This window comes from Prinia subflava, chromosome 10 (assembly GCF_021018805.1).
Source record: "Prinia subflava isolate CZ2003 ecotype Zambia chromosome 10, Cam_Psub_1.2, whole genome shotgun sequence".
Classification (NCBI taxonomy): Eukaryota; Metazoa; Chordata; class Aves; order Passeriformes; family Cisticolidae; genus Prinia; species Prinia subflava.
Window position 1 is genome coordinate 568,650 of NC_086256.1, and position 16,140 is coordinate 584,789.

At 56.8% G+C, this 16,140-nt stretch overlaps 1 protein-coding gene across 2 annotated transcripts in view; it reads left to right on the plus strand.

The window, feature by feature from the left end:
- The window catches only part of NEGR1 (neuronal growth regulator 1), a 159,893-nt gene that overhangs the window by 86,835 nt on the left and 56,918 nt on the right, over positions 1-16,140 (plus strand). For both annotated transcript variants that reach the window (XM_063406842.1, XM_063406841.1), the window contains exons 3-4: positions 231-356; positions 8,085-8,216. In XM_063406842.1, coding sequence (XP_063262912.1) covers positions 231-356; positions 8,085-8,216 — 258 coding nt within the window. The remainder of the gene's footprint in view (positions 1-230; positions 357-8,084; positions 8,217-16,140) is intronic.

A 16,140-nucleotide genomic window follows, 5' to 3' on the forward strand; every position in this document is an offset into this window, starting at 1 on the left:
CATCCATCTCCCCGGGAGCTCTCCTGCAGCTCCTGCTTGGCACTAACGGAGGGGATGCTGCTGTGGGCTGTGGTGTTTGGAACCCGGGGCTGAGCTCCTGGAGTGTGCTGGGGAGGGCTCTGCTCCCCAAACGAGGCCCTGCAGTTTTCCTGCTGTGTCTCACCCCGATGGTGACCCGGCCATCCCCAGGCAGCAGCTCCCCTGACTCCTCTGTCCCTGTCTCGTTGCAGTCGCTCCCAACATATTCCGGATCTCCAGCGACATCACCGTGAACGAGGGCACCAACGTCACCCTGATGTGCCTGGCCACGGGGAAGCCGGAGCCCTCCATCTCCTGGAGACACATCTCCCCCTCCGGTGAGTGCCCGGCACGGGGACACGGGGACACGGGGGGCACGGGGACAGCAGCACCCGAGGCTGTGCCCACCCACACCTCTGGGCTGAGGCCAGGGAACCCTGGGGTGGTGCAGTCATGGGTAGACTCAGGTTTTTCATGCAGGAAAGGCCCATTCTGTGTTTATAAAGCTCATGTTTATACAGTTTCCAAAGACATCTCTCTTGGTTTGGAAATCAGGTGAGTGCCAGGGGAGGCAGGAACCTCCCTTGGAATGGAGAATGTAAAACCCCTCCCTGGGAATTATTGTAATTCTGAAATTAAGGGGTTTTCAGGCAGAAATATGGGAATAGCAATAACAGCTCTTTACTAGGAATATTAAAAATACAAATGCAGTAGTACAAAAAACAAACCCCTGCCAGGGTCAGACACAGCCTGGCACCTGCTCAGGGCGCTGCAGCCCAGCCCAGTCCTCCTGCAGTGCAGCTGTGGCTCTGTGGGAGCAGAGGGGATCCTGGAGCAGGGGCAGCTCCCTCTGGAGGTGCCGTGGGGTGAGATGGGGCTGGTGTTCCTCTGGGAATGCAGAGCACACAGGCTGTGCTGGGCTCTGAATGCCAGGGTTTATCCATTGGGAATGCAGAGCACACAGGCTGTGCTGGGCTCTGAATGCCAGGGTTTATCCAGGTGGGAATGCAGAGCACACAGGCTGTGCTGGGCTCTGAATGCCAGGGTTTATCCAGGTGGGAATGCAGAGCACACAGGCTGTGCTGGGCTCTGAATGCCAGGGTTTATCCATTGGGAATGCAGTGCACACAGGCTGTGCTGGGCTCTGAATGCCAGGGTTTATCCAGGTGGGAATGCGGTGCACACAGGCTGTGCTGGTGTTACAAATCCCAGGGTTTATCCAGGTGGGAATGCAGTGCACACAGGCTGTGCTGGGCTCTGAATCCCAGGGTTTATCCATTGGGAATGCAGAGCACACAGGCTGTGCTGGGCTCTGAATGCCAGGGTTTATCCAGGTGGGAATGCAGAGCACACAGGCTGTGCTGGGCTCTGAATGCCAGGGTTTATCCAGGTGGGAATGCTGTGGGGACATCCCTGCTCTGGGAACGAGGATCTCGTGCTCCTGTCCTGTCCCAGCTCTGGCCCAGGCAGGACAGGAACCTGTTCTGCCCTGGTTCTGTCGCTGGGAGTTGCAGCCAGAGCTGGATTTGCAGTGAGGGATTTCTTTGCTCCCCCAAGCTGTACAAAGCCTGTGTAATCACAGGCAGGAAGGGTTCCATGGGCTGCCACAGCCTCTCATCATCCTGAGGAACAGTTGGCTTTACAAAGCAAGATCTGGGAAAAAACCCTCACTTTTGACCTTTAAAACAATGACAATGAATTCGGCTTGAGGTGTCCATCAAGGGACTGGAGGAAAAATTCAGTTGTAGCAGAAAATGGATTTTAACTAAATGTCAAATAAAATTTTATTGGAAACCCTGGTGGTACTTTGGATTAATGGCTTAAAGCGTTTGAGTGGCTGCAGAAAGGAGCTGGGGTGATGTTCCTGGAGAGGGAGAAGGAGCAGAGGGAAATTATTGCACTCAGGCTGCAGCAGGGGCTGAGGGGGAGGCAGAGCATCCTCATGTGGAGTTCAGGAAAATGAAGAGGTGGCACTTGGGGACATGGTCAGTGGTGGCCTTGGCAGTGCTGGGGAACAGTTGGGCTCCAGGGGCTCAGAGGGACTTTCCAACCCAAATGAATCTTTGGAAATTAATGCAGGAGTCAGAAGGGCCCTCAGTGACCCCCTGGATGTGTTCCTTGCTCCAAGCCCCATCCAGCCCGGCCCTGGACACTTCCACCCCCAGTGATCCTGGGATTCTGTGCCCTGGGTGTCCCCTGGGGGTTCACAGGCACCGCTGGCTCTGGAGAGGGGAACACAGGCCCCAAACGGCTCCTTGCTCAGAAATCCTGCCAAACGTGGTGGGACAAGGCCGTTGCTGGCAGGGAATGTTCTGTGCCCAGTGCAGCAGGATGTCCCCTGGCAGCAGCAGGAGCAGCTCCGTGCTCGGCTCAGACAGGTCCAAAGGCACAGAGCAGACACGGCCTGGCTCAGTTAAACCACAGATGCAGAGAGCCAGGCCCTGGCCCGAGCCGTGGTTGGTATTCCGTGTGCAGCCCCTCACCTCCCGCCACGCTCCGGCTTCATCTGCACTGCTAATTTCTGCCGTCCTGGCTCTAATTCCCAGCGGCACTAATGAGGCTCCCAGGCAGGCAGCATCTCCCATCCAGCACTAAATTATATTAACGAAGCATATTTAGAATATTCTCAAATTGTTTGTCAAAGCTGCTGCTAAAAGATAAGGAACTGAAATCTCTGAATACAAATGACTCAATGTAGACTAATTCCAGGATATGATCATGATTTACATCAACACAGCCTCGACTCGCATGAGGTCGGATTCAATTTTTCTGAACAAGAGATAAATTGAACCTTTCGTAGGAACAAAAATAAAACGCATTTCAAGGTGATTTTTAAACTTAGTCTGTAAATTATTGGCCCGGAATCTTTATTGTGCATGTTTAACTTGCAGTCATTATGTAAATGCATGCATTATATAAATATTCATTACACGGCCCCATTATGTAAATCCAGCAAATCTCCCCACTCAGCGCAACAGCGTCGGGCTGCGGGTTGTAATCTCCGAATCTGTATTGTTGAAATGTCACCCGAATAAATTGCAGGTATTACTTATTTTGTTCTGACATTTCCCAGCAAAGTGCAGCATCGATAGTTTAGGACGAAGGCAGAATGTTAAAGATGAAATTCTGCCGGGGACCCCACCCCAGCTTCAGCTCTGCTGTGTCCCACCCATGCCTGGGCAAAGCTCTGCTGGCACCAGAGCCAGTGGCACTCGGGAATGTTCTGAGGAAATGTTCCTCTGTGCCAAAACCCGGGTGCTGTGCATCAAAATCCTCTTCCTCTTTGCTTCTGACAAAAGTGTCCCAAGGGGACCTTCCCCAGCTGAGGAAGGGATGGGATGGGATGGGATGGGATGGGATGGGATGGGATGGGATGGGATGGGATGGGATGGGATGGGATGGGATGGGATGGGATGGGATGGGATGGGATGGGATGGGATGGGATGGGATGGGATGGGATGGGATGGGGAGGCAGTGTCAGCACACAGGGCAGTGGATTTCAGGTGAAGGAAGATGAGTTTGCATCAGACCCTGAGATGGAATTCCCAGAGCAGCTGTGGCTGCCCCTGGATCCCTGGCAGTGCCCAAGGCCAGGCTGGACACTGGGGCTGGAGCAGCCTGGGACAGTGGAAGGTGTCCCTGTCCGTGGGACAGTGGAATGAGATGGGATTTAAGACCCCTTCCAACCCAAACCATTCTGGGATTCTGGGATCCCTGGTTACTTCCAGTTTCGTATTTTCCAGTTCTTCCCTGCTCTCTTTCCTTTTTCTCCCAGTCTATCTCCACCATTCCTGGTCAGCAGTTTTCCCAGAGCAGGGGGGTGAGCTGGGTGCAGGGACAGACCCTCACCCAGGGGAGCAGAGCTCCAGACCCTGGACAGAGGCAGAGCTTCCCGTGGGGAATGGAAGGCAGGTCCTGGCAGGGGGACACTCGGCGTTCATTCCTTCCACCACTGCAGAACACTCCTGTTGTTTGAGGGAGAACCAAATGGGATTCGGAACAGCCTCCCTAAATGCCCAGAAGCAAACCCAGCGGGGTCTGAGGCAGAGATTTGGCTCCTCCTGCCCTGGAGCCGATGGAGCAGCGCAGGACAGGGATGAGAAGGGCTTTGGAGGAGTGCAGGTGCTTCAGACCTGGATTTCCAGGCTGCACGTCCTGAACTGACAGGAGTTATTATCAGATTTCCAGGGCTCTGCGTGTGTACAAAGGGCGAGCTCCTAAAGCCCTCCATCTCCTGCTTACAGATGGTTTTAGAGCTGGAAGTTTTAGAAGGAAGTTTGTGGCCTGTTTGTTTTTCCTTGCTAACCCCGAACAGGGTGCAGATGTTGCTGTTGAGGCTGTTCTCCTCCCACAGCAGGGCAGATGTGCTCTGGGGGGAGCTGCTCTGCCCCTCCCCTTCACACGGAGAGGCTGCTCCAGAACTGATCCCCTTGTGTGAGGGACCTCATGGCAAACTGCCCCTGCTGACCCTGCAGCTCCAGCTTCAGTTAGCAGGGCTTCCACAGGGACCTCCTTCCTCAGGCTGCTCTGGCCCAGAGAGCTCAAACCCAGGGATCCTTTTGTCCTGGGTCAAGGAATCCTGGAATGGTTTGGGCCGGGAGGGACCTCAGAGCCCACCCGGTGCCACCCCTGCCGTGGCAGGGACACCTCCCACTGTCCCAGGCTGCTCCAAGTGTCCAACCTGGGACACTCCAGGGATCCAGGGACAGCCACAGCTTCTGTGCCAGATTCCTTTGGAGGAAGCTTTGCTCAGCTGGCAGCATGGATGAGCAGCATTCCCTGGACACACCCCAAACCTGCATTCCCTGGAACACCCCAAACCTGCATTCCCTGGAACACCCCAAACCTGCATTCCCTGGACAATACCCCAAACCTGCATTCCCTGGAACAATCCCAAACCTGCATTCCCTGGAAACACCCCAAACCTGCATTCCCTGGAACACCCCAAACCTGCATTCCCTGGACAATACCCCAAACCTGCATTCCCTGGAATCACCCCAAACCTGCATTCCCTGGAACACCCCAAACCTGCATTCCCTGGACAATACCCCAAACCTGCATTCCCTGGGAACATCCCAAACCTGCATTCCCTGGAACAATCCCAAACCTGCATTCCCTGAACACACCCCAAACCTGCATTCCCTGGAACACCCCAAACCTGCATTCCCTGGAACAATCCCAAACCTGCATTCCCTGGAACAATCCCAAACCTGCATTCCCTGGGAACACCCCAAACCTGCATTCCCTGGAACACCCCAAACCTGCATTCCCTGGAACACCCCAAACCTGCATTCCCTGGACACACCCCAAACCTGCATTCCCTGGACAATACCCCAAACCCGCATTCCCTGGAGCAATCCCAAACCTGCATTCCCTGGAGCAATCCCAAACCTGCATTCCCTGGACATGCACGGCTCAGGTGGCCTCAGGCTCCTGTGCCTGAGAACAGTGACATTTGTGGGGCACTGCTGGTGGTGTGGGTGGCTCAGTCCTTCTGCAGCCTCTCTGGGGTTGAGGATTTTATTAACATTTGATAAGAGTTTAATGGCCCGCTGGTTATCCTGGAGGGGTTTTTCAGCTGCTCAAGGCATAGCTCGTCATTAAACCAGTGATCCCTGGCAGCAAACTCGGGCTGGGGCTCCCCAGGAGCTCCAGGGGGGTGGTGTGGAGTAAATGAGGGCATTAATTAATGCTTTAAAGACAGCAGAGCAAACAGCAGCACCCAATGGGAACGGCTGGGGGGGATTGCTCCCTCTGCCTTTGGATCAGAAATAAAATCACTCTCAAAACGACCTCCCAAATCACAGCTCCGTGAAAAAGGCAAAATGTCTTCTGGGTCCAGGTTATGGGAATTTTGGCCTTTTCTTTTTAACAGGGCTTGTGGGTACCAGCCTTGGGAGGTTTGGTGTTAGGATCCAATTAAGTGACACCGAGTGCCACGAGCCATTGCTCTGGGGTGAGGTGACACTGCCCTGCGCTGGGGCCTCCTGAGGAGCACTCCTCAGAACAGGGCCACTGAAGTTTGAGCATCCCTTCAGGAACAATTAAAGGTATTCCTAGAAATCCTCAGGCCTTCTTAAAATCCTTTAAAAAATTGTTCTCGTTAAAATACACTTGTCAGGAGAAGAATACTCCAGCTAAGGTGGTCAAATAATTGGGGCTTTGTGAAGGAACTGAGGAACAAGAGTGAGATCAAAATCTTAGTGAGATACAGACTGAAACTGCCCAAAAGCGTTGCACAGAAAGGAGCAGGATTCTTTTTCTTTTTGACAATTTTATGATTAATAGGAAGCATTTCTTACTTTTCAATAAAAGTAAATGAACTCGTTAATAACTCATAGAATGCAATGGAAATGAGAGTTTTAACACAGGCTGAGCTTATACCCACAGATATCCGCTCATTTTTCCTTGGGAAATGTTGCACTTTGGAATGAGCAGCCTGTGGTTCTCAGGAGAGATTTCAGAGATTTGTTTTGTTGTTGTTGTTGTTGGTTTTGGTTTTGTTTTGCCAAACGAGGGTCGGTGTTGAGCTGGGTCAGCTCGAGGTGAGAACAAGCCCTGACTGTCCCAGGGCACAGACACCAACGCTCCTGTCTGGTTCTGTCGTGTCCCAGCAGGGAAATCTCTGCCTGTGGGAATCTAAAAAGCAGAAGACTCCAGAATGTGCAAAAAGGCCCCAGAAAATAGACAAAAAACTGAAGAAAGGTTGGGAATCTCAATACTTCCCCATGGGAAGCAAAGAAATGAGGAACTAAGTGCATACATTTATATCTATCATAAGGAACGAGAACAAAGAGTGATGGCTGGTTCAGGATGTAAAAGGTGTTAGATATGTGTTTTGCAAAGATAGAAAAGGTTTCAGTCTTAAATAACGAATTATTGTGTATTGTTTCTTGGGTTTACAAAAGTCTTTCTGTTAGTATTAAACCCACATGAGTCTTTTTCTGATTTGCTAGAATAGTATGACTCCTTCTAAACTGTTGGTTGAGAAAATGTCTAGAAAAAGGCCTCACATCAGCTGTGCCCTTGTCTCTGATGTAGCTTTGCATGGATTTTGCTGTTCTCCTGTGTCTCTTGCTTAGTGCTTGCTTGATACAGACCAATAGGAAATCCTGAGTGCTGCTGGGCAGAGTCCCCTCCTGTTTGTGAGACCCTGCCTGACCCCACCTGCCCGTCCTGGGGGTCACTCAGGGGCTGTCCCCTCCTGTTTGTGAGACCCTCACTGACCCCACCTGCCCATCCTGGGGGTCACTCAGGGGCTGTCCCCTCCTGTTTGTGAGACCCTGACTGACCCCAGTCTGTCCTGGGGGTCACTCAGGGGCTGTCCCCTCCTGTTTGTGAGACCCTGCCTGACCCCACCTGCCTGTCCTGGGGGTCACTCAGGGGCTGTCCCCTCCTGTTTGTGAGACCCTGCCTGACCCCACCTGCCCATCCTGGGGGTCACTCAGGGGCTGTCCCCTCCTGTTTGTGAGACCCTGACAGACCCCAGCCCATCCTGGGGGTCACTCAGGGGCTGTCCCCACCGCTGGGTGACACCGAGGTCCCGCTCCTGGGGTGCTGTGGCCCAGGACAGCTGTGACACTGGCCCAGGACAGTGGATCAGCTGCTCCAGGAGCAGCTTTGGACCCTGAGCCCTGGCTCTGCTCCATCCCCCGGGGCAGGACACCACTGAAGGCAGGAGTGGGCAGTGCTGGGCTGGTTTGGGTTACAAAGGATTTAAAGCTCATCTTGTCCACCCCTGCCATGGCAGGGACCCCTCCCACTGCCCCAGGCTGCTCCAGCCCTGTCCAGCCTGGCCTGGGCACTGCCAGGGCTGCAGGGCAGCCACAGCTGCTCTGCTCTGTGGCACCCCCGGGTACAAAGTGCTCTGTGTATCTCGGATTGCTGAGCTTTGCCATGGAGGTGGGTCAGGAGAGAACCTTTGGTCAGCTCCAGGAGCTGGTGGGGGTTTGACTCACCTTGGGGCTTGGGATCCCCTGGGTGTGTGAAACCCCCGGCTGCTGGGCAGAGGTTGAATTTCAGGTGCTGAGCCTGCAGTGATTTCTCTCTCTGTGATCTCGTTCCAGCCAAGCCCTTTGAGAGCGGGCAGTACCTGGACATCTACGGGATCACCAGGGACCAGGCAGGGGAGTACGAGTGCAGCGCAGAGAACGACGTCTCCGTGCCAGACGTGAGGAAAGTCAAAGTCACAGTCAACTGTAAGTGCTGCTGTTTGCTGTTCCCTCGGTGTGGTGGAGAAGGAGTCTGGAGCAGCAGTGTGGAGCTGCTGTGTTTGTCACAGTGCCTGAGGGGCTCTGCTCCTGCTGGGTGTCACCAAGGAGGCCACAGCCAGCTCCGGGAGCAGACTCCCATTTTGGGGTGATGATGTGAGCAGTTCTGGTGGCTGCTGTGGATGTTGGGCTGAGCCCTTCCTGCTTTGTCTTGTGGTGAAGGTGCTATGGGTGCTATGAGATGAGAAACCCTGCCTGGGGAATGGTCTCCATGGGAGTGTGACTGATCCAGAGGAGCAGCAGGGTCTCCATGGGAGTGTGACTGTCCCAGAGGAGCAGCAGGGTCTCCATGGGAGTGTGACTGATCCAGAGGAGCAGCAGGGTCTCCATGGGAGTGTGAGTTGTCCCAGAGGAGCAGCAGGGTCTCCATGGGAGTGTGACTGTCCCAGAGGAGCAGAGTGGTCTCCATGGGAGTGTGACTGTCCCAGAGGAGCAGCAGGGTCTCCATGGGAGTGTGACTGTCCCAGAGGAGCAGCAGGGTCTCCGTGGGAGTGTGACTGATCCAGAGGAGCAGCAGGGTCTCCATGGGAGTGTGACTGTCCCAGAGGAGCAGAACAGTCTCCGTTGGGAGTGTGAGCTGTCCCAGAGGAGCAGCAGGGTGCTGTGCAGCCCCACTGCAGGCACAGGGACCCTGCTGGGGGTGGGTGACACCAGCAGGTCTGACTGCTGGGATTCCCACACCAAGGAGATGTGTCAGCCTGGGTCCGGGTCTGATTCAGCACTCAGGGTGATGTGGAATGTTCTTTGTCCCTCCAACACATGAGAAACCACAGGCAGGACAATGTGAATAATTCCTCTCGTTCATTCTGGTGATTTTCCTTGGTTAACTTCAGTTACCCAGCGTGTCATTCGTTCTGGTTTTGGAGTGGCTGTGGCGGCTTCATTGGTCACAAATATGAGATGGCAGCGCTGTGTGTCCCCCAGAGACCTCGTCCCAGCTGGTGTGGGCAGCACAGCCCCTCATCCCCATCACTGTGGGGTCACTGTGGGGTCACTGTGGGGTCACTGTGGGGTCACTGCTGTCCCCCAGGGAGGGTCACTGCTGCCCAGACCTCGTTCACAGGCACCAGGGCTCCTTGGGCACTGGGACAGTGCAGTGGCACTTGTGGAGGAGCTGGCTGTCTGTGGTGCCATCCCATGGGTGTGTTCCTGGTGCCACCCCAAGCTCTATCCCGGTTCCACCCCAGGCTGTGTTCCCAGTGCCATCCCAGGCTGTATTCCCAGTGCCACCCCATGGCTGTATCCCAGTGCCATCCCAGGCTGTATTCCCGGTGCCACCCTACGGCTGTATCCCGGTGCCATCCCAGGCTGTACTCCCAGTGCTATCCCAGGCTGTATCCCAGTGCCACCCCACGATTGTGTTCCCAGTGCTATCCCAGGCTGTATTCTCAGTGTCACCCCACGATTGTGTTCCCAGTGCCACCCCAGGCTGTATCCCGGTGCCATCCCAGGCTGTATCCCGGTGCCATCCCAGGCTGTATCCCGGTGCCATCCCAGGTGTTCCCGGTGCAGGGAGGTGTTGGCATCCCGGTGTTCGTGGCTTGGAGCGCCTGCTCAGTCACCCGGCAGGGACAGGAAAAGGATCAGTTTGAATCCCTCTGTGAAATCCGAGTGTCCTGGCGGGGCAGCTCCCGCCCTGCACAAACAAGGCACACGTGTCAGGGCTCTAATGACTTACGGGGGGTTCATTGCACTGCCTGAGGCACCATCATCTACATTTTCTACTTAATTTATGCCTGTCCTCCCTAATTTCCCTTTGAAAAACGCTGGCCTGAGAATCTGCCCGAGTTCCAAAAGGGAGGGGGGGCAGAAGAGGAGAGAAGCCATTGAGTGCTGAAGGAATGCTCCACCAAATCAAGTTAAAATAGATAAGACATAATCCAATTTCATTTCACAAGGAAATCCTATTAGCATTTTCCATTACATTTTGTAAAGCAAATACTGATTTATAGATTATCATATTGAACCCCGCTTTGAACGAAGCAGTGTCTGGATTTAATGTGTCATCCGAAAGCTGGGCTGAAGCTCTCCATGTGCTGCTGTCACTTCGCTCGTTCTCTCCTGCTCTGTTACTGTCATGCTTGGAAAATATTAAAGGCAGCTGCTAAATCCCAGAATTTCCAGTGGAGCTGAGGCCACAGGGAGGGGATGAGGAATGGGATGTGTGCCTCGGGAAACTGGCATTTATTTGCATTTATTTCAAAGTGTCAGCTGTCTAAACAAGCAGAAAATGTGGGTTTAAAGTGGAGTGGCACTGCTGAATTCCCTTTTCTTAGGATAATCCGTGTTCAGGGTGAGTTTGCCTGTAATTGTACCTTGGACAGCTCCGTTAGAGCTGCAGCTTTCAGACTTGACTGAATCAAGACCCGGTGGCTTTGGGGAGGGAAAAGACATTTCTGAACTCGTTCCTGGGTGGTTTTGCCCCGTTTTCAGGCCACTTTTCCCATTTCTTGGGCTGATTTCAGGGTTCCTATCTCTGGCTGTGGGGTCACCGAGCCCTGCCCGGCAGCAGGCCAGGGCTGGTGCCCAGGGGGGCAGGTGGGAGCAGGGTTTAGCAGAGCTTTGGTTCAGTGTGCCCAGCTGAAGGCAGGTTTGAGCCCAGCTCAGCTGGTCTGTGCCTGGGAGCTGTGCTCAGACCCGCTGGAGCTGGTCCCTTCCTGAGGAGCCTGCTGGCCCAGCCCCTCCTGCCCCAGGTGCTCTCACCTGTGCTCACCTGGGCAGCCTCGGCAGGGCCCTGGACAGGACCTGGCACCCCCTGGCACCCCCTGGCACCCCCTGGCACCCCCTGGCACTCCCCGTGCTCTCCTCACCTGCCAAAGCCTCACCCGGGCTGGGGTAGCTGCTCAGGGCTTACACTGCAGCCCTGCATTGGCTTAATTCACCTTTTAATGAGTTTTTGAAGCTCATTAGGCTGAGTTCATTTGTACCAGTTTGGTTTATCCAAGAATTCACTGCGTTATTCTTTCCTTGTCTTCACCTGGAATACAAAACAAAGGACTGGGGGCACTGAATTGGTAAAATCTTGTGTTTGGAGGATTCTGTCCCAAGCCTGGCAAAGCCCAAGAGTCTGGAAATGCTCTCAGGAGAAGGGGGGTGCTGGGGGTGTCCTGTGCAGGGCTGGCAGGGGTGTCCTGTGCAGGGCTCAGGGGTGCTGGGGGTGTCCTGTGCAGGGCTCAGGGGTGCTGGGGGTGTCCTGTGCAGGGCTGGCAGGGGTGTCCTGTGCAGGGCTCAGGGGTGCTGGGGGTGTCCTGTGCAGGGCTGGCAGGGGTGTCCTGTGCAGGGCTCAGGGGTGCTGGGGGTGTCCTGTGCAGGGCTGGGGCTGCTGGGGGTGTCCTGTGCAGGGCTGGGGCTGCTGGGGGTGTCCTGTGCAGGGCTCAGGGGTGCTGGGGGTGTCCTGTGCAGGGCTCAGGGCTGCTGGGGGTGTCCTGTGCAGGGCTGGGGTGCTGGGGGTGTCCTGTGCAGGGCTGGGGCTGGCAGGGGTGTCCTGTGCAGGGCTCAGGGGTGCTGGGGTGTCCTGTGCAGGGCTCAGGGGTGCTGGGGGTGTCCTGTGCAGGGCTGGGGCTGCTGGGGGTGTCCTGTGCAGGGCTGGGGCTGCTGGGGGTGTCCTGTGCAGGGCTGGGGCTGCTGGGGGTGTCCTGTGCAGGGCTGGCAGGGGTGTCCTGTGCAGGGCTCAGGGGTGCTGGGGGTGTCCTGTGCAGGGCTGGGGCTGCTGGGGGTGTCCTGTGCAGGGCTGGGGTGCTGGGGGTGTCCTGTGCAGGGCTGGCAGGGGTGTCCTGTGCAGGGCTGGGGCTGGCGGGGGTGTCCTGTGCAGGGCTGGGGCTGCTGGGGGTGTCCTGTGCAGGGCTGGCAGGGGTGTCCTGTGCAGGGCTCAGGGGTGCTGGGGGTGTCCTGTGCAGGGCTGGGGCTGCTGGGGGTGTCCTGTGCAGGGCTGGGGTGCTGGGGGTGTCCTGTGCAGGGCTCAGGGCTGGCAGGGGTGTCCTGTGCAGGGCTCAGGGGTGCTGGGGGTGTCCTGTGCAGGGCTCAGGGCTGGCAGGGGTGTCCTGTGCAGGGCTCAGGGGTGCTGGGGGTGTCCTGTGCAGGGCTGGGGTGCTGGGGGTGTCCTGTGCAGGGCTGGGGCTGCTGGGGGTGTCCTGTGCAGGGCTCAGGGCTGGCAGGGGTGTCCTGTGCAGGGCTCAGGGGTGCTGGGGGTGTCCTGTGCAGGGCTGGGGTGCTGGGGGTGTCCTGTGCAGGGCTGGGGCTGCTGGGGGTGTCCTGTGCAGGGCTGGGGCTGGCAGGGGTGTCCTGTGCAGGGCTCAGGGCTGGCAGGGGTGTCCTGTGCAGGGCTCAGGGGTGCTGGGGGTGTCCTGTGCAGGGCTCAGGGGTGCTGGGGGTGTCCTGTGCAGGGCTCAGGGGTGCTGGGGGTGTCCTGTGCAGGGCTCAGGGCTGGCAGGGGTGTCCTGTGCAGGGCTCAGGGGTGCTGGGGGTGTCCTGTGCAGGGCTGGGGTGCTGGGGGTGTCCTGTGCAGGGCTGGGGCTGGCAGGGGTGTCCTGTGCAGGGCTGGGGTGCTGGGGGTGTCCTGTGCAGGGCTGGGGCTGGCAGGGGTGTCCTGTGCAGGGCTGGGGCTGGCAGGGGTGTCCTGTGCAGGGCTCAGGGGTGCTGGGGGTGTCCTGTGCAGGGCTGGGGCTGGCAGGGGTGTCCTGTGCAGGGCTCAGGGGTGCTGGGGGTGTCCTGTGCAGGACTGGGGCTGGTGGGGGTGTCCTGTGCAGGGCTGGGGTGCTGGGGGTGTCCTGTGCAGGGCTCAGGGGTGCTGGGGGTGTCCTGTGCAGGGCTGGGGTGCTGGGGGTGTCCTCGGGGCTGGTTCCGTGGTGCTCAGGGACGGATCCCCTCCAGCTCAGCAGGGTCTGTGGTTTAACCCTTCCCTTTCCATGCACGTGTTCTCTGTTCTTCAGCGCATCACCTCAGCTCGGGGGCTTTATCCCCAACTCCATCGTTTCCCTGTGCCTCTGCACCCCGGCTCTGTGTCCCACATTCCCCGGGTATGGCCCTGCCCAGTCCCCCTGGATGGACCTGCAGCCCTTCCGTGGCTTTCCAGCAGCCCGGGGGGGTTTGGGGCTCTGTTCCGAGGCAGGTCCTGCGCCCCTTCCCCGGTGCTTTGATAAGGAGTTTCTGCAGCGGGGTTTTTCTGAGGCACGAATGTGTGAGTTCCTCGCCAGGAATTTTAAGTGGGGTGTTTGTTTTCGCTGGGCCAGGCCGGGCTGTGCAGAACAGCTCCCCTCATTAGCATTTCTCCCCTCATTAGCATTTCTCCCCTCATTAGCATTTCTTCGAAGGCTCCTCGCTGTTGCTATGGTGCTTTGCATAACATTACGGATAATACTCCGATTTTACTTTGAAATCAGACATCCTGTACAAGCCACGCCGGCCTAATTATATCTGTAACCTTAAACCTCCCGGGGAAAAACACGGCAGGGCTCGGGGCTCGCCGGGGCTGCCAGCCCCTGGACTGGCACTGTGACTCTGTTTTCCCGGGAAATGTCGTGTGTGAACCACTCCTGACCGGGGAGCAGCATTTCCTTGGCAAGCTTTTCCGCTTGGATTCAGGAAGGAAAATTGCCTCGGTTCAATTATTAAATATGAAGACAAAGCCCACATATTTTCTGGAGGTCTCAGTCCTCCTCTGCTTTGGCACCGAATATAAAATTGCTCAGAGCAATTTAATTTTAATTTCCACTTTCCTCTAATAAAAGAGAGGAGGGGAGGGGGCTTCTCTTGAAGCAGAAATCAATAACTCTGATTTTTCTGGTTTAATAGCTGCTGGTTTGCAGCCCCATCTTTATATCCCTGGCTAAGTTTAGGATTTGGGTTTAGGGTCAGTGCTGGCTTTAGGGCCAGGCCTCTCTGCCGGGGGTTTTGCTGCCTGCTCAGCTCCCTGGTTCCGTTCCCAGGGGGATTTTGGCCCCTGAGTGGCACTGGGTGCTCCCGGGGCTCTGGGCTCACCTTTGGCTCATTCTGAGGAGCAGTGGGCTCAGTGCCCTGCCCGGGGTGTGCCCCCTGCCCGGGGTGTGCCCCCTGCCCGGGGTGTGCCCCCTGCCCGGGGTGTGTGGGTGGTGCTGGGCACAGCCCCAGCCCCAGCCGTGCCCTGCCCGTGCCAGCTGTGCCCAGGGCACGGCCCCAGCCTGCCCTGAGTGCCACAGGGCTGTGACTCTGTGGGAGCCACTGCTCCCCTTTTGCTGGGGCTCCTCTCCCGAGCTCCGGCTGCTGCGGGCACGGGGATGGAGCCTGCCCCCTTCACCCCCTGTCACCCAAAACCTCTGCAAGAGACCACAGCTGGAGCTGTGCTGGGGTCCCCAGAAGGGTGGGGACAATGGTCCTGCTCCCTGGCACTGCCTGGGGACGGGGCATGGCTCCTGGGACATTTTTTGGGGATAGGGGATGGCTCCTGGGACTTGCTAGGAACAGGATATGGCTCAGGATATGGCTCGTGGGACATACTTTGGGGACAGAGGATGGCTCGTGGGACATTGCTGAAGACAGGGGATGGCCCTGGCACTTGCTGGGGACAGGAGATGACTCCTGAGACATTTTCTGGGGACAGGGATGGCCCCTGGCACTGGCTGGGGACAGGGGACTGCTGCTGCAGGGATGTTCTGGACGTTGGCCCCGTGGCCAGGCCGGGGGCCGTGGGTGTTCAGGCTCTTCCCTCAGCCCAGCCTGCTCCTCGTGCTGCTGGCCACTGAGCTGATCTGAGCTTTGGGTGGCTGGTTTCTCACATGAGATAAAGGTCTTTGGAGGATTCCTGCAGTCCTGTAAATTGGAGGGTTTGTTCATGCACAGTGTCATCTCTTGGGTTTTTTGCTTTGTGGGTTTTGTCTTGTTATTTTTGGTCACCATTAGGACTAAGCTGTTCTTTAGCTAATTTGCAGGCTGGTCTCATCCCTGAGAACTCACCTGGGTTGTGGGAAGTCCAATCTCAGAGCAACGCAATGACAAAACTCACACCAGCTCCACCAGAACTGCTCTGACAATTAAACCACCTCAATTGCCTGGTGAGGAAAGAACGTCGCTGCTTTGAAGAAAATATTTCCCTCCACTGGCGGGGAGAGGAGCCTCTTGTAAAGTAATGGTTGTCATTTCATGTCCTTCAGGTGTTTTTATTAACATCTCAGAAGCCAGATTAAAACAATACAGTTCCCGTTTGAGACCCAGTGCAATTAGGCTCTTAAATGAATATTGATTTTTCTGGGGGGGTGGGATGCTTTGTGCAGAGGCTCTGCAAACTCTGCGTGGCTGCTGCAGATCCCTGCCAAGCCCTGCTGCTGTGGGAGCGTGGCAGAGCTGCTGCTGTGATGTCCCTGCTCGGAGGGGGTGGCATTTGTGCCACCCAGCCCATCCCCAGGGCTGGGGCAGCGCCACACGAGCTGCTGGAGGAGGAGCTGGGCCCTGGAGCCCGAGATCGCCCTCCAGGAGTGAGGAGGAGGTTTCCATCTCCCAAAGAGAAGGTTTCCATCTTCGTTCCCTCTGCCAGGAGGGGCTGGCTGGCAGTGAGAGGGGCAGGGGTGTGCAGGTGTGCCAGGGGTGTGCAGGTGTGCCAGGGACAGCCAGGGCTGCTCTCCTCAGTGTCCCTGTGCCCAGGGACAGCCAGGGCTGCTCTCCTCAGTGTCCCTGCCCAGGGACCCCCAGGGCTGCTCTCCTCAGTGTCCCTGTGCCAGGGACAGCCAGGGCTGCTCTCCTCAGTGTCCCTGCCCAGGGACAGCCAGGGCTGCTCTCCTCAGGGTGTCACAGCCCAGGGACAGCCAGGGCTGCTCTCCTCAGGGTGTCACAGCCCAGGGACAGCCAGGGCTGCTCTCCTCAGTGTCACTGTGCCCAGGGACAG